The sequence below is a fragment of the Amia ocellicauda genome, chromosome 17 (genome assembly GCF_036373705.1).
Source record: "Amia ocellicauda isolate fAmiCal2 chromosome 17, fAmiCal2.hap1, whole genome shotgun sequence".
In the NCBI taxonomy this organism is placed as follows: Eukaryota; Metazoa; Chordata; class Actinopteri; order Amiiformes; family Amiidae; genus Amia; species Amia ocellicauda.
In genome coordinates, this window is record NC_089866.1 from 12719571 (window position 1) to 12742361 (window position 22791).

At 38.1% G+C, this 22791-nt stretch overlaps 1 protein-coding gene across 3 annotated transcripts in view; it reads right to left on the reverse strand.

The window, feature by feature from the left end:
• Nucleotides 1–2865: 2865 nt before the first annotated feature.
• grapa (GRB2 related adaptor protein a) overlaps nucleotides 2866–22791 on the reverse strand; it is a 29286-nt gene continuing 9360 nt past the window's right edge. Inside the window, exons 4-6 of one of the 3 annotated variants that reach the window (XM_066689461.1) lie at nucleotides 12577–12748; nucleotides 12041–12092; nucleotides 4376–4465 (exon numbers count right to left, since the gene is read on the reverse strand). In XM_066689461.1, coding sequence (XP_066545558.1) covers nucleotides 12042–12092; nucleotides 12577–12748 — 223 coding nt within the window. In that variant the 3' untranslated portion in view covers nucleotides 4376–4465; nucleotide 12041. Of the gene's footprint in view, nucleotides 4466–12040; nucleotides 12093–12576; nucleotides 12749–22791 lie in introns of all 3 variants that reach the window. The other 2 variants (XM_066689459.1, XM_066689460.1) reach the window with 2 other exon arrangements.

Consider the following 22791-nt stretch of genomic DNA (forward strand, 5'->3'; position numbering starts at 1 on the left):
TATCTCACTCATTTGAAAACCAAATAAGGACCCCACCTTGTGCTCAAGCTATGTCCTTTATCATTATGTAACATAGACACAAATGATTTGCATTGCACTACCCCAAAAGAAAGCATTCCACAGAGTTAGTTGGCCATATTTGTTTCTAACTCTAAAACAATTTGAATTGGTTGAAACCTTTCCATTTGTTCCGTTTTATAAAGTTATCAGAACCATTTCAGGTATTAACAGGGACTAGGTAAGGCTCCCATTATCCCCTCTTTGTTTTATCGTTTCAAGTACAGTATCTTTTTAAGACGGACCCAGTGAAAGGAAGGAATAAACCCTTCTTCTTCCCCATATTAGCGAATTATATAAAATAATAGATGTTTCAATAATACAGGAATCTCAGTAACTTTAAAAGCCTGGTGGAAATCACTATAAATATGGACAAATCTAATTTCTCCCTTTTTATTAACTTAATTTGGGCATAACTCTGGTTTCCTAATTGAAGGCAAACCATTAATATGCCGAAAAGTATTGCTTCTTAATTTATCAATACATTTTGTCGCCACACCCCTTATCCTCACATGACTTACAGGTTTCACAAGGAACATTTACAAGACATAAATAAATCAGTACAACATAAAATATCATACACCCTAGAACTAAAGAGTCCAAACATAAAAGAGTGATGTCCCTGGTATGAGCTTAGGGGTGGGGTAGGCATCGGAGAAGTTACAGTATAATGATAGAGGTGCTAAGAATACGTAAGTAATCAGGAACATGAGGAAGCATAGTTTAAAAAGAAAGTGCATAAGAGCAAAGGTGCTGAGCAGCCCAGGAGATTAGGCTGTGATATTACAGGTACAGTCTGAATAGGAGGGTCTTGAGCTGATGCCAGGAGGTGGTCAGGGACTGGGTGATCCTGACCTCAGTGGGAAAGTCGTTCCACTACTTATAAACATACCACACTAGAGTCACTGCCGCTATTTGAAAATGTACACAACATTTCAGGTCCAAAACAACTTCTAAGTTAAAATATAAATACTTTTTCTCTCAGGATGACAGCATTTCTGTACCTAAAGATAAATGGGCTACAGACCTCAAGTACAAGTTAACTTTTTGGAAATCTGTCTGCGCCAACATCTTTTCTTTCCCAATAAAATGAACATTCAAATGAAATTGAGCAAAACCAGAAACCCTTTCATAAACTTCTCTTTTTAAACTAAAAGAATGCCTCAAATTTGTACTCAGAACTAAATTAATCTACCTTTATAATCCAATCTGAAATTACTTTGGATGTATTTATATACATACAGATAGTGGGGGGAAAAAAATGGAAACACCTGTGTAAAGTCACCAATTAGAGCATTGCCCTTTGCCATTTGTTGATGATCTTTCCCTCTCCGTTTCATGCCGAGATCATCTTAGACACCGTTGCTCGTGACACGTCAGCAAGTTGATCTGTCTTGGTCGTGGAAGCGCCTGCCAAACGCACCCCAACAATCACCCTTCTTTCACTGTCAGACTGCTGTGGTCTCCTCTTGCAGTCATGTCAGCCATAATTATAGTCAACCAGGCCTGTCCAGCATTTGTATACATGACCCTAAGCATGTTGGGATGTTATTTGCTTAATTAATGCATGAGCCACACCTGTGTAAGAAGCCCTTGCTTTCAATATACTTGGTGTCCCTCGTTTAACCAGGTGTTTCCATTTTTTGTCCACTACCTTTATGTGTACAGGTGTATGTATGTGTGTATATATAGATGTATACATCTTTTTCTCTGAAATATGACTTTGCTGTGATAAGATTACAGTATAACTTGTTTAGACTTTTTTCAGCAGGACACATTACCCAATCCGTAAATATATATATTTTTTATGCTGTTTTTCGTTCCTGTTTATTCACGGGTATGAATAAATCTGGAGGGCACCATATGTGTGCGTGTGTATATGTTTGTATACATTATGAAATTTAAATACATGCATTTTAGGGAATTTTAAAATGAACGTATGCAATCAGTTTTATTTATTTGATTACATTATTTCATATAAACATTGACAATGAATAATAATCACTATTTGGGGTCTACAGTATATAGATAAGTTAGTGTAGTCAATTTAATGAGTAAAGGCAGCCTCTGTTCGAGATTTGGCACAGTCTACATATTTCTCCAGTGGTTTTTACTTAGCTTTGACCTCGGCCTAGGTGCTCTTGGCTTCAGTAGACACTTGGCTGGGTAGAGTTACAGAAGGCCACATTCCCAGCATTGTTTGCCTGTTGCATGCCAAACCTTTTTCTTTACATGATTAGGCAATGATGTATTGCCAGTCTGGGCCCTGGAAATGACCTAGCCATCTTTTTCTCAAGCTTTTCTCGATATGAGAACTGAGAGATGGCAGACTGAGAGTCCAGTTAGTATTATCAGTATTCAGAACAACACCGTTTTCTTCAACCTGTAGTTGTACAAACGGCAGCGGTGTAAAGGTTTAATCAATTCCTTCATTAATTAAGTCTGCCCTTGATTTGTAATCGTGATATAAATAGAGTCAGGGTCATGTTTGCTAGCAAATGGTTACGTCACATGGTTATACACAACTGCAGCTGGAAACTGAGTTTAATAGCAGGTTTAAAACATTCTCAGTTCTCAAATGCAGGGAATCTGGTACAGTAAGGGTTACTTCCCTCTTATGGATGAAATAAAGGCCCAACAGGCGAATTGAAATGACGTCGGCCCAGCTATGTAATATAAGCTCACCGTCAGGGTTCCTTCAAGGCACTGACTAGAGTAGATTCTGAGGGGTTGATCAAGTGACTAAATAAACAGTGTGTGTGAAATGGTCTCGTCTCGTTTGTGGGTTATGCAGATAAAACAGAACAGTCAGAAGAGAAACAAAGCATGTTTATTTGATCCTATCCTTGTTCCCCACATCTTTATAAATCTCAGGTACAGAATATGAAAACGGTATCCACAAACATCTTTACAGTAATGTCTTTTGTGCTTGAGTAGCCAGTGAGCGATTACTTCCCCACACTGAAGTATAACCATCCAGTATCACCATTCATAGCAATGGAGCATGAGTCTTAATACCATTGGGGTGAAGCGGTTCTACGATTCTGCATTGCACATTGAACAAAAAGCTGGTGTCCTACTTTAAATGGCAATTACTAACATACTGCCTTAAAGGAAATCCATGCGATGCTTGGAAACAGATGAGGGAGACTGGAAGTTTACTTGCACTTGAACGTGCTTTAGTTGTGTTTGCACAGATAGGGAACAAATAACAGTTTCTCCTGTCTTAGTTGACACAAAAGAAACACAGTGCTATCCAAAGCTTATGTACGGTTCCAGAGCTGGACTTTAAAAACAGTAGTTCATATTGTATAGGATGATAATACTTATTGCACGCAGGAGTTTGCAAAGCCACTGAAAGCAATGGAATTAGTTACTAGAGATATTTGTTTGCATGAAGAGCTATAATACAAGTGTCTCACATGTGCCTGTCTCCGGATGTCGACACTGCCTGTGTTTTTCATATATATCCATCTCCTAAAACAGAGATGTCTCCTCTCACTTGCTATGACTGAGCCTCCTGTCCCGCCAACAGGGGCTTTAGTGTCTAATCAACAGAAAGATGTTTTGACAACAGGATGTTTACTTGAAAAAATAAAAAATGAAATGCACAGGAGATTGCGATCTTCAGTGTTTTCTAGTTAAAAATGCAGTGGTTTCAGAGACCACAGCCCTTTTCTTTTGACCTCCTCCTCCCACCTGTAGTTTTTTATTTTTATGTTACGTTGTCAGTGCAGTGTGCAGTGGGTGTGAGGGTAGCCATGAGATGCTGAGAAACGAATATGGATAAATCCCAGGGGAGGAAACTGTCTGCAGTCACATGCATATCACAAACTCTTCAGAGCAAACACTTTGTTAGCAGGGGAGTTTTATAGAGACGGCCCAACCCCCACTTCCTGTTGGGACAATGGTGTTGACTCCCCTCCTTTTACTTCAGTTTCCTTGTGCATTATTCTTGTGTGCATTTTCCACTCAGTTTTTCTTTTAGAGATTGAAGAGTCTCCATCTCTAAAACCCTCTTGGTCTCTTGATCTTCCTGTCACCCTACCACAACAGCTCTCTCTTCCCCACGGCCATGGATCATGCTTTTGCTAACCATTGGTGTCCCTGTTACTGTATACATGTAAGCCAAGTCTGAAATGAAACCAGGTGGATTTGGGCATTAAGGGAATAACTGACTGAATTCTCTCTCCTGTTGGGCCGTCAGGGGGGTGGTTCGGGGGCAGGGTCAGTAGTAGATGGGCTGGACATATTCGGGAGGGAAGAAGCCCACGCGGCCATGGCAGCGGCCTTTCCAGCGCTGAGTGTCCGAGCAGTCAAGGAGATCGATGATGTCATCGCGCATGAAGTGCAGCTGGGAGACGTGCTGAGGGGTGAAGTCGAAGAGTGCCCGGGCATGACGTGGCCTCTAGGGGGAGACAAACAGAAAGCAACACCACAACAGGTGACTACGATGGATTAACTCATTAATTCAAGATTAGGATTAATCTGGCTACATTTAAATAACAGTCATAAAAGCCCTCAACGTTTCAGAAGTTCATTATTTCATTGAAGCCGCTTACTGTGTACTGAATCTGGCTGGAGGGATGGCCTGTATTTTAAATATGATACCTTCAGATGAAAGGGCTATTTAGGTCATCTTTTGAAGGACCTGGTTTCAATACTAAATCTAGACACATACTTGCTTCATTTTATGTAGTATTATCATGAGAAAAATATTCTATTCATATTCTGATTCTCTGTGTTACACACTGGGAGAAAGGGCAAACAATTGCTCAGTATGTGTCGGCGATTTGCAGGATTCTCAGAGTGTGTGGGATGTGCTGGATGGCTGACAAGTTTGAGTGAGTGACACTTTAATTTAAAGATTATTAAATTATATTGCATTTAATAAATACCAATTACAATGAATAAAAAGTAGCCGTGTAATTAACCTCACATGGGTAATTACCTTCTTTAAGTTTGATATGGATTCTTCTTGAGTCATAGCTCACACTGGTGGCTTGATCGCAAGATGATTTTGGTCAAAACAAAATAAACAAATCTCAATGCAAATTGGTACCATGGATAATTTATGAGGAAATTAATTTGCCTTAACAGGATGTATTAAGGGATCAAGGACATTTTAGGTCCACAAAGGAAAGCGAGAACTGTCTTTGTTCTCATCAGCAAAGTTTTCCTTCAATGCATGGTCAATATGTCAACTCCAGAGTCAATCAAAATACCCTCACTTCAAAAAAAGTGTTTAAAAGCTTTGGACAGTGATAGGATGTTACTTGTTTTATTGCTGCATTGATGTGCTCATGACTGATTGTGTTAAACTCTAATCTAATGAGTGAACGCTATTATGTTGATAATGTTACTGGACAATTCCTAAAATTAAAATAGTATTAGGGCTGACAAATGATTGATTGCTATTGTACTTAACAATACATTAAAATAGATAGTAGAAATAATTGCAATAAATTAATTGAGTTGAGTAGAAGTAATTGTGTGTGAATTTTTCAGCTAGAATTGGTGTAAGTATTGCTTACATCTTGCATTAATATACAGTGCATCCTGAAATATGCAATTGCAAATTGTAACACCAGGGTTTGTTTGTTTTGTAAATATAAACTGGTATTCCCCTCACATATGCATGAAAGGAAGTAAGCAAGCCTACTCCACTAGAAACGGTTTAGAAATCCAGTTCAAGGGGAAGCTTAAAATGACACAGAGCTGTCAGAGAATGCCTGGAATGTTTGTACACTTCCTGAATCACTACTGTGTTTCTTCAAAATGTGGATCATTATTTATTTATAATCCAGCCAGGCTTTGAACTTCCCGTGTCTCATATCTCCAAGTTGTCTAGCTGTCACTCTAGGGATAATAAACAGTTTACCAGGCTGGTCTTATCTATGGCCCATCCCACAGCCAGGACTTTCACTGGCAGCCTGGCACGCAGGGCCCTATTCTAAAGGTGCTGCGTTAGGGCCCAATTAATAAAACTGTAAGATACCAGCCCGGTTTTAGTAGGACAAAATTCCCAATGGTACAGTACAGACATAATAATTGTAAATGTAATAATTTAACATTTAATGTACTTTTGTTAAACTTTTTTTTCTTCCTCTTTAGGAAAAACAAGTGTTAACATTGCACAATAATAATACATTTTATTATTAATACTACTACTACTACTACTACTACTACTACTAATATGACCCTAAGCCTTGTATGAAAGCTTTCTGTGACAGAAGCTTAATTGGTGCACAATTATGCAAGTTAAATATAACTAATTGGAAAACATCACCAAGTCTGAACAGTGAAGTTAAGAGGCAGAAAGGGAGAAATGCGTGCCAGTGCAAGCAAGGGTGAGAGCAAAAGACAAATGACAGGATAAAAGCTAAGCAATAGCAGTGATCAAGTTATTTGTTACCATAGAGCAGTGTTGCTGTTTTGAAATACAAACAGTTGAGGCAAGTAGTCAAAAGACCTGTAGCAAAGAAATTAATATCCATCAGATGCAGGCAGGTTGTAGGCACCTGCAGAAGTCAGGTAAATTGATTGCTAATGGAGAGATGTTACAAAGGTATAATACTTTCTTAGTAACACTCAAAGCAACACAACTAACAGTATAGAAGTACAGACTAGAATAATACCTGGAATAACTGTTTAAAGTGTAGATTAGAAAGTATCATGCAGTGGTGTCCTATGCTATAGCTATAGCTAGATTAGAGATGCCTTGTGGTATTTCTTTCCAAGTGTATGATGAAATAAGCTTTCTGTGAAGTATTTTGCTTTTATTTTCAAGGCTCCCCCCATTGACAGTTATCGCTCCTCTAGATTGGCCAGTGACTAACAATAGATTGTGATTACGCAGTGTTTGGAGAACAGCTGTTTACATTCCAGATGCAACCGAAAAGAGTTTCCTGGCACTGACAAGAAACAGTAGCAATTAAAAAAATATATATATATATATATTTCCTGTGAAAAAGATCACAGGGTTTTAATTATAAAGAGAGCTTGCAGACGTCACTACTTTCAGATTAATACCTGCCACCTCTGCCAGGATTGTGACAAATGAATTCACAGACATTTTCCACTGCAATATCAAGTTTTGATATCCAAACTGATAACATTCAGTTCTGTAGGTAACCATACAGAACAAAAGCACACACTGAAAAACAACCTAGATTCAGACTAATTTGTTTATTTGTTAACTACTAGTTGTTTATATACTCAATGTATGCATTAAAATAATAACCGAAACAAATGGCATACAAACACAACAATGTCAAATATAAATCTGAAAACAAGCAAAGCAGGAAAGCAATTGTCAGAAAATGCAATAGTGCTTCTCTTATGTATTCTTGTAGTGTTGATGGCTTTGAGCCTGAATTGGATATCCCTGAGGGATATTAGGTTATAATTATTGTTATATTAACTTTGTTATTGTTTTTAGGACAGACACTGTAAAAAAAATGAATTCGGTAAGAAAATATGTAGTTTAATACAGTTTACTCCAGCAAGTTGAGCTTTGCTATTGCTGCAAATAGCCTCAGTCCTAAGGAAAGGTCATTGAAACAAAGGGCGAGTAAACTGAAATGAAACAGTGCTGTAAAACTAATAATATAACACCCTTTCCAATGTTATCTAGAACGTGAATTTGGTATGTATTTCGTCCTCCACTTTTCTCAGGCACCAGAACAAATATATCCATGTAACAGTGGCAAAGATTTGGATACAATAACAGATTGCATGGATAAATTATATAAAGGTGAAAAAATATATTCTTAATATATGACTGGCACTACAGCAAGCTCTTAATCTCATATCCAGCACTAGATGTGTTTGATATAGTATTACCAAAATGCATTTAATAATCTTAACTGATTACATAGACTTGGTGTTCCAGGATCTGCACGTGACTCTGGAGGAGGTCTGCGCCAGACAGACCAGTAAAAGAGGAGGCAGGAAGAAAAAAAAAAGTAAATGTAAAATGGTTAGGGACCTGCCAATGATGAATCAGATTCATATTATGTCTTTGTTAGGGAAATACTAAGAAATACTAAGGGAATACTAAGAAAAACCAAAACAGTCATGTTTATTATGGATAAGGAAAAAATATTGCTGAGTTTGGGTAATAGTACATTTTGAAGGAATATTAAAAATCACAATATCAATATTATTATTATTATTATTATTATTATTATTATTATTATTATTATTGGGTAATATATTAACACTACTGCACCACTGAATGAATTGCCACAAGGAAGGCAAATCCGGTAGCTATCCATTTTGACATTCACCATGATTCGTTAAGTTTTACATTTTGAAGTGTTAAACGTTGTGAGTATGATAGAATCAGACTGGAATAATCCCACACACCTTCCTTATTCATTATTAGCAAACACATCAAGTCTCATAACACCATAATTTTTGGAAACCGCACTAGTTCCCCCTTAATACAGCAACAGTTTTCTGTTGACTAGTAAAAGAAAGAATGCCTCTGAGAATGTCGATTCTCTATTTGAAAATTGCGACAGTTAGGGAGTATCTACATCAGGCACAGGCTGTAGTAATTGTTAGGAATGCACTGTGTCTAGATCTGGTGCAGGAGAGAATCGGGACATGCTGTGCAACAGTGTTTTGTTTAAATGTCTATAATCTGCAGCATGTTCAACCATGTTCTGCAAATTGATGGTTTACAGATAGCTTATCCAGACAATGTGGGTCAGCATAACAACCTAGGAACCCTCTGGAAAATCTAGCGAAAACATGCCCCAGTTACACAAGAACATTGCTGATGTCTTTTAATTAAAAATATGGAAAAATGATTGCAGCATCTGAGAACCACGAAATTGAGTTTGAATTTAGTGCTCCCCCTGCAGCTTCTGTTCTTTTGCAATAACTGTGATCTAATTAAATCCTGACAGGCTTAATAGCGCACAACACATATTTCACTGTTAACCTGTCTTTCGGCAACATGCAGCCTCCTTTAGATTTCTCTCTGTTGATTGGGCTGTGGCAGAAATGGAAGGGAAGCCATCAAACAGGATATTAAGATTGAGGTACCTGTGCAAGGTAGTAATAATGCTTGCCAGTTGCACTGCTGACATTGCTGACCAAAGTTCTCTTAGATAGAAGTTATGTTATATCTGTTGTAAAGGATTGTCTACAGACACCAGACATGCTTTAGCAGTCGCCAGTCCCTCGCCTCTTGCCATTAAACACTATCCCAGATGCTCAGTGCCAAGCAAGGAAGCAGCAAGAGGACGATCAGTCACATTTGTGTTTATGGCCCAGTAAGCCACAGGTGCTTGTGTGGTAAACTTGTGTTGATCTCAAGGCCACCCTCATTACTTGCCTTATTGCAGAGCCGCCCCGTGGCACATCCCAGTCATCGTCTGCTGCGACAGTCCAGATTCGAACCAGTGCCATCTGGACTACAGTGTTTGGTATCAGTTAGGATTTGGACCACACTCTCCAAGAATACTGGTACATAGTTATGGTTTAAGCATAAAGGAAATGCTTTATGAATCAAACAGGGAATATATTTTCATTATTCACTGAAGCAGTAGGGAAACTCTGGTCTCTGAAGACTGAAGGACACTCATGAGGTTGTACCAAATGATCTCTAGATCACTGAGCTGACCAGAACAAGCTGCTTGATCAATCAGAGTGAAATATTTCCCAAGTCAGAGTGGCCTCTGAAAGCTGCTGGATCAGTGCTCTCCAGGATCAAGACTAGTGCAACCCAGCCATACAGTCCCTACTCTGTGAGATAAAAGTGGCCTGTGCAACAATAAAACTGTAGTTAAACTCCCACAAAGACAAACAAATTCAAAATTGATAATGATAATGATGCTCAGAGCAAAATTAATATCATAAATTATGGGAACAGAGCCATCTTTGCATTGCACAATCAGGGAGCAGCTTCTCGGCTTGAGCTGCTGCCACTGAAAGGGAGTGAAAGACACCTTTGCCAGCTAAGTGTCAGAATGGGACAACAAGTACGTCCTGATTGATGAGCCCGTATAGGGACAGGGGTGGTGGCTACTATGTCTGAGGTTGCAGACACACCGAAATCATTTCTGCTTCAGGAGCCCTTCCCGTTTCAATGCTGGTGGCTTTTGGGAGGGGGAAAGCCCCCAAGGCTTGTAATGAGTTGTGCATACCAGTGCTCCTCTTGGCACCCAGGCCATGCTGGTGTATAAAGAGCCACTGTTCATCCCACTGGTTTGGAACAAGTTATGAAGAGTCACGCAGGTTTAAGCAGTGATGTGAAATGGTGCACAGCCGAGCCCTCAGACAGAGATTCACATGTAAGACAAACCACCTAAGCGAGTCTGCATCGCACTGCGGATTAGGCTTCACAATAGCTTCAAGAATTTGGGGTGCTGTCGAAAAGTTATTTTATTCCATTGCTGTGACAGTAAGGTACAACATTACTTTTCTTGTTAGACAGCAAATCTAGATATTTCACTATAGTCCTGCACTTAATTTACTATATACTATATTATAGCTGTATCTTGTACTGTATTTTGTTTCTGTGCATAACTCTCATAATATCTTATTGTGTTGTATATACACACACAGTTGATTGAATTTATTCCCAACCTTTATTTGAAACCTTTAGTCTGATACATATGCCTTATTAAACTATATTTATTTGATCTTATTCAATGCTATGCTTTGAGAGGTTATTGAACTCTGATTCAGCCTAGAAAAAAAAATCCAAGTTGATTCAGTGTTCAGCAAACTCTGAAAAGACTGATTTCCTTATCATATACATTTCTACTATTCTACAAAAGGTAATCTTAGCCCTCCATCTCTTTTACACTTCCTTGTTGAAGATGAATTACCTTACACGAATACCTTACCAGTCATATAAAATAAGGAAAATTTTAACAATACTAATCTACATTTTAAAATGTCCATTTGTAGTCAAAGTCTTATGTTTTTTCTGCATTTCGTTAGTCACCCTTTTGTTTCATTTCACTTCTGTGTTACAAAACTGTGTCAGTGTGAATATGGAAACCACACTAGATGGTATCAAGTGTATACCCCCAAACTTCACCCCCTCATTTCCCGTTTCTGAGTACTGGTCGCCAAGGTGACCTAACCCGTTTCCTTTTCAGTTTCCTTTCCTTTTCCTGAGAGAGACCATTGCGTTCAGACTAAGGCCGTGGCACAGAAAATGAAATATATTTAGTCTGTGTGTCTGTGTCTCTGCCACATGGGTTTGAAGACATTTGTTCAGGAGTGTGCGAATTGGGTTATGTTTCCAATACCTGTGCTGTGTGAAATGAACAACAGGTCTTTGCCAAGTAAAATAAATTGTTTCGTAGGGACTTGCGAGATTAGTTAACCTGTTATGATGAACAGGATAAAGATCTTAGTCGTTTGCATGAAAACAACTGTACAGCGCAGGGCTTAACTGATTTATGGCCTCTCTGCTAGTCTGCAATTACAGGCCTAACTCTGCCTACGTCTGAGTGACTGGGCTGGCATTGTGGATTCACCATAGTCCATCATAAACAGTATTTATCCATAGAGACTTTCACTCAAGGGAGAATGGTTGTTTATCCCTCTATGGGACTACAGACGTTAGTGGAAGTCGATTTGGTTCAGCTCAAAGCTGTAAAGCTCAGCAAGAGTTGTTGGACAAGCAGAAGGACGGTGGAGAGCGGGCATGAACGGCCCCAGTTTGGTCAGCGCTGTGCCATCCCCAAAGTAACTACTGGACCCCTCTGGCCACCCCATTTCAAATGTTTTGGTCACCCTGGCAAAATATTATTATTATTAGTAGTAGAAGTGGTGGTAGTAGTAGTAGTAATGGGCTCATGTATAATCAGCAACCATTAAACAGTTACACTTTGCTAAGGTTACATACAAGTTGTATAACCAACAATATTGTATATAATCAAAACGTAATACAGAGAGACAAGATAGCACTATATACAGATATAGTTTGAATGAAGAAGTAATAAACACTAACTTTATCTGTGGGGGGCAAGCAGTGCAGTGCTGGTGGGAACAGTTTCTGGGTACTAAAGCAGAGAGAAGAGTTGTAAGTCTAGAGGTGTACATTGAAAAGGTGTATTTCTGATTTTTGTTTTTTTCTTCTACTTTTTAACCTTAATTGATTACAGCACTAGAGACATTTGATTGGATGAGTGACCAGCTTGAGAATGTGGTTCTTATTAGTTGGTCAAACAGCCAGTCAGACACCTTGGGGGACACCTCCAGCCCTTTTAAAGGCCAGGCCAAAGGCTCCAGCTGAGTTTTCAGTTCACATCAGTTTTACAATACAAGTACAGAAACTCCTCACTTGGGAGACAGTACTCCATCCCTGTAGTCAATTACAGGCCTGGGCTGCACTACAATAATCACATTCTTTTCAAACAGTGATCAAGTCAGGTGAATGTGAGTTGATTGAGATGACCGGAAGGTCCTCTTTGGCTTCCCAGGACCAGAATTGCTTTAGATCTCACAACACAATATAGACACAACAGAGAGAGGTGTTGTACCTACCACTAGAGCTCGCTCGTTATCCCTCAGGAAGACTGTCCTTTCTTTGGCGATGCTCGTGGTTTTGTAGAAGTCCACCAGTTGGTTGAGGGAGCTGAAGACCTCATCCCAGATGAAGAATTGGCCACCCCGGTCCTTCAGCACCTTAAAGTGCTGCACGTGATCTCCATAACTGCTAAGAGAAAGCCAGGCAAACATCAGGAGGTGAAAGAGGCCAGCCTGCACTGATACCGCCAAGTCTTACTGTGAGAGGAGGGATACATAAGGAACATGATTCATTACTGCAATTATCTAATTGATTGCAGTTGTCCACATATGCGTTGCATAAATGAGCCTGCAATGATGACATCACTCCCCTAAACGTGGAAGAGTGTACAAACCCTCCTCCTGTTTAAAGCACTGGTCTTTAGTGGTCTTTGTCCTAGAGGGAATCAAAACTTTGGTCTACCTTTAAATCGCAGATTACAAACTTGTTCCCAAGTGCATTTTACTTTAGTAGGAAGTGGCTTCTCACGATATATTAAACCGCATTTGGATACAAGCTTTGTCATAATTCTGTTTGACAAGAGACAAAGGCAAGTTTACAAATAAAATCATATTTATTCACTTTTTGAAAGTAATTAACATGGATATTTATCCATTGACCCTGAGACTTGGAGACGATTGACAACAGCTTCCTTGCCAACTATCCAACTATTTATGTAATAATGATCTTCCATAATGCCTTCCCCCTAGGTATACCACATGGTTGTACTTCATAGGTGTATGGGGATGTATGTGTTGTGAATGTTTCATGGTTATTAAAAGTATTAATTTTGCTCGGTGCAATAACATGTAGGGAGTATCCATGGCAACCAGACTCTTTGGTCAATAAGCAAAAATTACAATTAAACCAAAAACAAAAAATATATGACCCTAAAGATTGTTCAACCTGAAGTAAAATCTTACTGCCCCACAGAAACTGAGTGTAACATATTAAAAGTACAATGTGCATGTAACGTTAAATACCATAGGTACTAGTTTACAAGCAAACATTATTTATTATACTTCTTAGGTGCTATCATTCATGCAGCTTCGAGGATTGTATTGATCCATTATCACACGGAGTATGAAACTGAAAATGAGTGAGAATATGGACCAGATTCCACTTCCCTACACAAAGGCTTTACACAGTGAAGTTTGTTTTATGGAAAAATAAATAGATAAACAGAAATATATAGTTTATTACTTTTACTGTTATTATTTTTTGGCTATTATTTGTGACTTTGATACCAACTATAGTCTAAGCTGTTTGAATGACAGCTTTAAGACTTTATATCTATACCAATGACATGAAATATCTCTGAAGATAAAAGGTATATTCAACAATTGAAACCATCCAACTCTCCAGCTCCCCAGCGAGCCTCTTTCCTGAAGAAGGACAAAATCTGTTCAGCGTTTCAGTGTTTGTTTTCTGAATTTGACCAGTAGAAATGATGATCAATTGTTTTTGAAAGGATACCTGAAATGACATCATGAAAAAACTGGGTTCAGAGCTCCAAATAATGTTAGAGCTGTGAAACTAATAAACGTCAAGTATATCTATATTGTTGACAGCAATTGTTTTTTTATAGGTTATACCACAGTTATATAAGTTCCATCCAAGTTTTATTTTTTGTTTGTTCGTGTCAAGATTTACTTGCCTCCGGAATTGTGGTTGATATCATTATATATGTATTGTAGGTGTGAATTTGGTTTTGCAATTCCTATTACGCTTGTTCATAGTGCTGCCACCTACTGCGATTTATTGGAAATGGTGGTTGTACTGCGGAAGATTTCCTGTCCAAGGCTCAAATTCTTGAAAAAAAAAAGGACGTCGCCAGGAATTATTTTATTGTTTATTGTCTACAGATCAGTAGGGTTCTTGTGTTTGTCAATAGGAATAATATAATTGTAATCTGAATATGTACCGCTTGGTGTGCTTTTTAATGTAATCTGAACTACTATGTTTGATTGGTCCTTTATGCCCCATTTGCACAGGAGTAAAAATCATCAGATTGTTGGGTAGGCTTTGAAATTGTAACTGACATTTGTGAAATGTAGTTCCCCTGCAAGCTGTACATAATTGTTTTACATAAGACTTTTTTTCTTTCCAGAAATCCTCTTGCTGTTTTACAGAGCATCGGGCTTCAAGTAGATTTCTTACTTTCTGAATTTCACATCATGTTCCTTTTTTGTACCATGCAAATCAACTTTGTCAGTGTTATGTTAATATCAGTAAAGTGATTAAACATGACAATTGAGGAAGAAGAAAATGTAGCGCTCAAAAAGTAAGCTTTCAACTACGCATTTGAAAACATATATAGCTGTCTCCAAGATACCAGCAGCCTTCAGAAGACAAATCCAAATGAAAAGACAACTGGGAGCATGAAAGTGCTTTGATCTTCACTGCTTTTATTTAGTTTAGCAATTTCTATCTCATTTTTATATTTTACTCTGAGGTTTATACATCTAGTTCAATGTTTACACAGTGCATGCAAAAGTGCCTTCTCTGGCAAGAACTTTCCATGTAAAGATTTACTTGATGTAAACTAGTCCACATCTGGGACTTGTGGGAACCTGGCTTTAGAAATTAAAACTTATTTATCTGTATGTAATTCGATTCCTGTAATCAACAGAAGTGTTTGGCACCCACTGAGGGGAATGTGACCGTAGATCTTACTGAATCCAGTTGAAGTCTTCTCCTAATTTGGAAAACTTAATTTAAATCTCTGATGCCACTTACCTACAATGTGCGCTCAGCACCAGGAAACAAACAGGGAACAGAACTATTTTTTTTTACTTTTCTGGAGAGTAAGTCTCCCATGAACATGGTTTATGGCATTGTAAAAAGTCAATTAAGCTAGTCCTTGCAAAGTGAGCATTAAAATGAACAACAGAGCATAATTGCATTGTGTCTATCTCCAAGCAGAGCTACATTAGCTTCCCTGCTTGTACCATTCGAATGCATGCTATCTATTATCCCCCTGGTCAAATATTCATTACACTGCTGAGAACTGTAAAGAAAACATCTTTGTTATGTACTGACTTTTAAAGTGTTCTTCAGTGCTCAGCTATCCTTGCAAAGAAAGGACATGCAGAAACGCTAAGCCTATTGCTGTTTCTGTGAGTTGTGAGGCAGCAAATTAAGTTGAATGCTGAGGATTATACTGTTCTATAAATACACATTCAAATCAATTAATAGAACCCTGCTTTTGTACTCCCTGAGAGAAAGTGCAGTTACCAGACCGGTGTGTTAGAGGTTCGAGTATCTAGTTACTGCAACACAATACTGCCTCGTGTAGAAAAGCAAGTGGGCGTTTTCTCCCTTAAAACCTACTTTTGTGTGCAGTAATTACTTGTGAGTTTTCTAAGGCTGTTTGTCCCAAGGTACTGCCAATGTTCACTGTTTGTCTACTGAACGCCCATGACTGCTGGAAACTGTGTTCCGTATGTACATGAATAGTTTGTTTAAATGTTGTACAAGACTATGTCTATTATTATAATTATTATTATTATTATTATTATTATTATTATTATTATTATTATTATAATGCTGCACAATCGTTTAATCAAGCGTATGCTCACCCTAATCACGGGAAAGCCCCAGCTCCCTTCCGTTGAATACACTACCAGAAAAACAGCATTGTCTGTCTCAGTGTTAAGGGATGGAAAGCATTCTGACCCACCCAGCAAAGTCAGCCTGATCTTGTGTGGTAGGGACATGGTGAACTGGAATGGTATCAGCCAGTAATAGTCAGTGCTCTGCTGTAGACAGTAATTGCCACTTTTTCTGCCCCCTTTTATAACAGTAATCTCAGGATTTCTCCCAGGAAGCCAAAGTCTCCCTTGTAACAAAGAGTCTGCAGTGATGTAATGTTTACTGGATCCTGCTTTTGACAAAACCACTGCTGGCTCACAATCTCCAATTGTTGTTGAGGATTCATTCCGCACTCTAGCTCCCAGAGGCTTCTCTTGTCATGCTAGTGAATGCGTGGGTAATTGGGAGGATTAATACCAATTGTTTTCTATATTTTGAGCTAGGAATTACTGACATCATTGCATTCTGGCTCCCTGAACTTAATAAATGCAACAGCTATTTCCTTCTTATCCTTGGAACATAAAAAATGTCTATACCTAAAAATATATATACCTTTTTTCCTTTCCTCAGTTTGCACATGAATTTGGACAGGGGTATTCTGACATGAATGTGGATGCATGATCTATAGTCACGAGCTGAAGCCTTCTCTAAATACCTGCTCTAGGTTCATCTAACAACATCTCGGAGACAGTGTGTAACTAAAATCCAAGCCCTAATTGTGAAGTTGGTAGTGTTACAAGCCAAGGTAGAACCAGGTGATAAGTGTATGTGGACCTTCTCTGATATTTGCAGGTATCCCATATGGCTCCAATCACAGCATTGGTATAAGTTAAGTGTGGGTTTCTGTATCTTCTGTATTTAAAAAAAAAAATGTAATTGCTCCACAAAGGATCAAAGCTGAATGCTTTGTCTGACACCTGACTCAGATCTCTAGGGGTGTGTGTGTATGTGGGGGTGGGGGGAGTTCGTATGGTTTTAGAGAGGACTGCTGCCAGGATAGCTTTCAACACAATTCTTAAGCTTCAGCCTTTTCTTAATCTGACAGGCCTAGGCAGGAGCCAGGGACATCTGAGCTTTTGTCAGAAAGACTGAATAAAGAATCTTAACTCCAGAGAGGGTACAGTACATAGTTTTTAGGAAGACAGCCAAACCCCAAGTATCAACAAACAGATCAGGCATAAGGCAATGGAGCATGAACTGCTTGTCTTCTTTTGCTTTCTTCTTCTTTTTTTTACATAAACCTCAGTGATATATTGCTTTCTACGGAACCTCAGTTCATCTGAACAGGAAACGGTGCTTTTTTCTCCCCAGAGCCGGAGACAGGCACAAGATTGATATGCTTACTAACTGTTTTAGAATGGCTTTGATTTCATTTGCCTTTTTGATATTTTGGGCATCTCTAATTATTTTTCATTTTAACACCCCTTTTCTGAAATGGTTTCTTCAGGAAGCATTTGAAAAATCTGATGCCCACTAAAATGTATGCCGGTGAAGCCATCCACTAATATTCACACTAAAATCTCAGAAAGCCCAAGGCCCACAGGATGTAATTGGTGTGCGATGATTCGAGGATTCCAAAGCCATCTTCTACCTATTATCATTATTTGTTATTATCTCTTAGCAGACACCCTTATCAAGGGTGACTAACAATTGTTACAATATATTACATTATTTGTACATACAAGTACCCATTTATACAGATACATTTTTTTTAAATGGAGCAATCTAGGTAAAGTACCCTGCTCAACGGTACAACAGCAGTGCATTGTTCCATTTCTCTGGGATTTGTTTTAATTCGGAAACACTTTATGAAGTTTTGCAAGAATTGTCACCAATTCTTCTAAAGCTTCTTTTGGGATCTCCCCTGTTATTCCATCATCTCCAGGTATTTTTCAATTGTTCATCTTATTTACAGCATTAGAGACTTCTTCTGGAATCACAACTAGTATTTCATTGAGCCCTCTTCTTCGTGTTTACTGCTGTTACTACTAATAGGTTTAAATTCTTCAACTCTCTATATGTATATGTCATTACTTCTCCTGACAGACAAATCAGACTCGGAGCTCCACATATTTTCTGTTCTTTTTGGAGGTTTTGAACAACAAACTCTGTCCAACATAGTCAGCTCTGCGCCTGTTTGCTTTCAACTGCTGAGAGGAGAAATTATTCCTCAATACAGACATATGGATCCGGACTTTAGATACCTTTCAAATAACAGCACAAAAGAAAACACAGAAACGAGAATAGCCACGGGCAAATTCTAATGGATAAAAAACAAAAAATACTCTTAAACTGCTGCATTGAAGACAAAGCCCTTGTCTGCTGTATTCAGCCCTTGATCTACTTCAAAGGAGCCTTGTGTTAAGTAAGCAGCATTTCAGGTTTCCCAGAGTCTCCCTCTATACAGAAAAAATACTGAAAATGTTTTTCTAATTGTTTCATGTGGCAGTCACTACCACAATTTTCTCTTTTAATATCTAGCAGCTTGAAGACAGGAATATGTTTAAGACATGAGAAGAGGCTAACAAATCTTTTTATCTCTTTAAAATGTTTTCTTGTTTCCCTTAAGGGTTCTCATCAGTAGATGAAACAAGAAATTAAATTGATGACAGCTAATAAAACCTCTGTTGACTACACCCATCTTTGCCTCAGGACTACCTGGTCATGTGTCTTTGTTTTATTTGAACAGTGATCTCAGACAGAAGGTAGTTTGCAGCAACATTTTATGGACTGTTTAGACGGTAATTATCTTGCGGTGTGAAAGTTAAAATACAGCTGGGGAATGAGCCTGAGGTCTGAGAGTCACCTAGAGTCACTGGTGAAAAACACACTGGGTCTACATCTGGTCTGGGCCACTCTGTATTAAAGGAGACATTTACTAACTTAATAACAAGTTTATAAATACAAAAATACAAAAATACTTTCTTTATTATTGATTAATCTACTAATGGAATCAAGATAACAAATATGTATTACATGTTTATAAATGGAATGTTTCTATGATCTTATACCTTGTAACAGCAGTAAATGTTACTAAACAAAAGCTTTAACTAGTTGTTAACCTTCATTGTATCACAATAAAATATAGTTTTATATAGTAAATTATAAATCAGTTAACTAAAAATTAACAGCATAATACATTAATAATGTATTCATGATCTGACTGTTAATTTATACAGTGTTTTGTTTCTGTTTGTTTGTTTGTAATGGGCTCTTTTCTTCAAATATCATTGTGGACTTTTCATCTTGGTTGTAGTTATTAAGTTAATTCAGTTTTGTACTTATTATAGGTAATCAATTTTGTTCTTGTTATTAGTTAATGGAATATGAGAAAGAATAGTTTTCTATCTTTTTTGTTTGTTCATTATATACTGTGAACTTCTCTGAAATTATTGCTCCCGCCATTATACAGTTTATACAGCTCTGGAAAAAATGAAGAGACCACTGCAAAATTATCAGTTTCTGTGTTTGGGTAAAATGAACATGTTTGTTTTATTCTATAAACTACTGACAACATTTCTCCCAAATTCCAAATAAATATATATTGACATTTAGAGCATTTATATGCAGAAAATGACAACTGGTCAAAATAACAAAATATGCAGTGTTGTCAGACCTCGAATAATGCAATGAAAAAAAGTTCAAATTCATTTTTAAACAACACAATTCTAATGTTTTTACTTAGGAAGAGTTCAGAAATCAATATTTGGTGGAATAACCCTGATTTTCAATCACAGCTTTCATGAGTCTTAGCATGCTCGCCACCAGTCTTTCACATTGATGTTGGGTGACTTTATGCAACTCCTGGCACAACAATTCAAGCAGCTCGGCTTTGTTTGATGGCTTGTGACCATCTGTCTTCGTCTTGATCACATTCCAGAGGTTTTCAATGGGAGATAGCGCTAGCCATGACAGGGTCTTGATCTGGTGGTCCTCCATCCACACCTTGATTGACCTGGCTGTGTGGCATGGAGCATTGTCCTGCTGGAAAAAAACAATCATCAGAGTTGGGGAACATTTTCAGAGTAGAAGGAAGAAAGTTTTCTTCCAAGACAACTTTGAATGTGGCTTGATTCATGTGTCCTTCACAAAGACAAATCTGCCCAATTCCAGCCTTGCTGAAGCACGCCCAGATCATCACCGATCCTCCACCAAATTTCACAGTGGGTGCGAGACACTGTGGCTTGTAGGCCTCTCCAGGTCTCCGTCTAACCATTAGAAGACCAGGAGTTGGGCTAAGCTGAAAATTGGATTCATCAGAGAAGATGACCATACTCCAGTCCTCTAGGGTCCAATCCTTATGGTCTTTTGCAAACCTCAGCTCGGCTCTTCTTTGCTTCTGATTGATGAAGGACTTTTTCTAGCTTTGCATGACTTCAGCCCTGCCCTTAGGAGCCTGTTTCGAACCGTCCTCGCCATGCACTTCACCCCAGCTGCCGTTTGTCATTCTTTTTGTAGGTCACTTGATGTCATCCTACGGTTGTTGAGTGACATTCAAATGAGTTGGTGGTCATCCCGATCAGTGGAAAGTCGTTTTTGCCCTCTGCTGGTCTATAGATTTGTTGTCCCCAATGTCTGCTGCTTGATCTTGTTTTTATGAACCACCGTCTTAGAAAGTTTAAGGATGGAAGCAACCCGATGCTCACTGTATCCCTCTGCCTGTACAGCCAGAACTGAACCCTTCTTTTCCTCACTCAAAACGTTCCTTTTCATCTATTTTGGCATGGTCAATAGTTATTTTTTCATTCCAATTATTTTTGAGGTACTACTAGCACTGTTTTTGCCATCCAGCTGGTCCTATTGCAAGAGGATAGTGATGACCACAGCAGTGGTTTTTATACTTTTCCTCGTTAAATAAGATTTGGTTCAGGTGATCACCTAATATTTTTATTTGGAATTTGGGAGAAGTATTGTCAGTAGTTTATAGAATAAAACAAAAATGTTCATTTTACCCAAATACATACCTATAAATAGTAAAAACAAAGAAACTGATAATTTTGCTGTGGTCTCTTAATTTTTTCCAGAGCTGTATGCCCTGTATTAGCATATCTAGTTTTCCAATTCTTGTATTGCACGTGTTTCTAGTGCTACCTTACTGCGGAAGTTACTTTGTGTTCTGGCCTGTGACTCAAACTTGTGAAAAAAGATGCCATAGTTCATAATTGCATTGTTTATGTTTGTAATCAAGAATAATGTAACTATGATTTGAATATGTACTGGTTGGTATGTTTTATTTATATGCAAATCCGGTTGTATTTGACTTCTGTTCTGAGGTGTGACCTGCAAACCACAAAAACAAAAATACTCCTCAAAAATATTTTTTTCCTCTTCATGGACTTACATACTTAAAAAATAGATTATCTTTACTGTAAACAGGCCTACACTTTATTTTAGCTTGTTTATTATTGAAAATTAAGGTAATTAATGTAAGCTAGTCTAGCTTTTTAAAAAAGTATCTTGTGTAAAAATATTTACACTACTTAAACTGCAGCTATACATTTAAAAAACTTTAAAAAAGTCTGATAGAATGTCCCTGCATCAACTTAGTTATTTGTTCTTGATATCAATTTGTGGATAACTTCTTACTAGCAGATTTCTTATAATTTCAAATATGATTCAATTTTGTTCATGAACATTTTTGTTCTAGTACAAAAACAATAAAAAAAACTGCTCTTCACATTGAAAGTTAGCGGGTTACTTCAGAGCACTGGAACAAATTAAGTCTTGCCTTGTAAGCCATTAGCTCAATCTAGTACCTGCAAGCTTGAATACTGAACTGGCAAAATAGACCGTAGTCTATTCAATCTCTGTCCTGTTACTTTTAATGACACACCACTTCTCATGGTAGTTAAGCAGAAATAAATCATGTTAACTAGCCTGAACTGCTGGCACTGGGCCTAATCCTAATTGGAGTGTGAAGGATAATATTGATCAACAGTGACTGGTCTTAGAGAGCTTTATCTCTGGCAACAGATGGGACTTCAGTTAGCAACAACGTATGTTTATTGATGCAGGTGTACGTTGACTTATTTTGAAAAATATGGGTTATTTAAGATTTAGGTTGTTTGAAAGGAGTGTATCAAAGGTGAGTAGCACTTCAGATTATTCATATTAATCAATTAATATAATATTAAAAACCTTTGTTTACTTGTCAGCAACCCCAAATTATTAAATGTGTCTCGACTGTTTTCTGAACTGAACTGTCTGGAGGACTGTTTTAATTCAGGTACACATTTACACCTGCTAGACATCAAAAGGTTATTTTGGCATTTTTGGTGGCATATCTGAATAGAGCTGCCTTTCTTTGAAATGCATGAAAAATTAAATTCCACACGGGTAAGCAGAAAATGTATGACAAAGGGGAAAAAGGGCAAATGAGAAGAGCAAGCAACCGGTTTGAAAGTTAATGGTTTAAATGTTTGCACTGTCTACATGGCCCCAGCTGACTCATAGTGCCCCAAGCCGATGTACCAGTGAGATCAGATGACACAATCATCTCGTCCCATGTCAGTGATCCTTTTACATTTCTGGTAACGTGTTAACGCTGCTGCTCCAAGCATGCTGCAGGTCACAACCACATGATTTACATATTGGGGTTC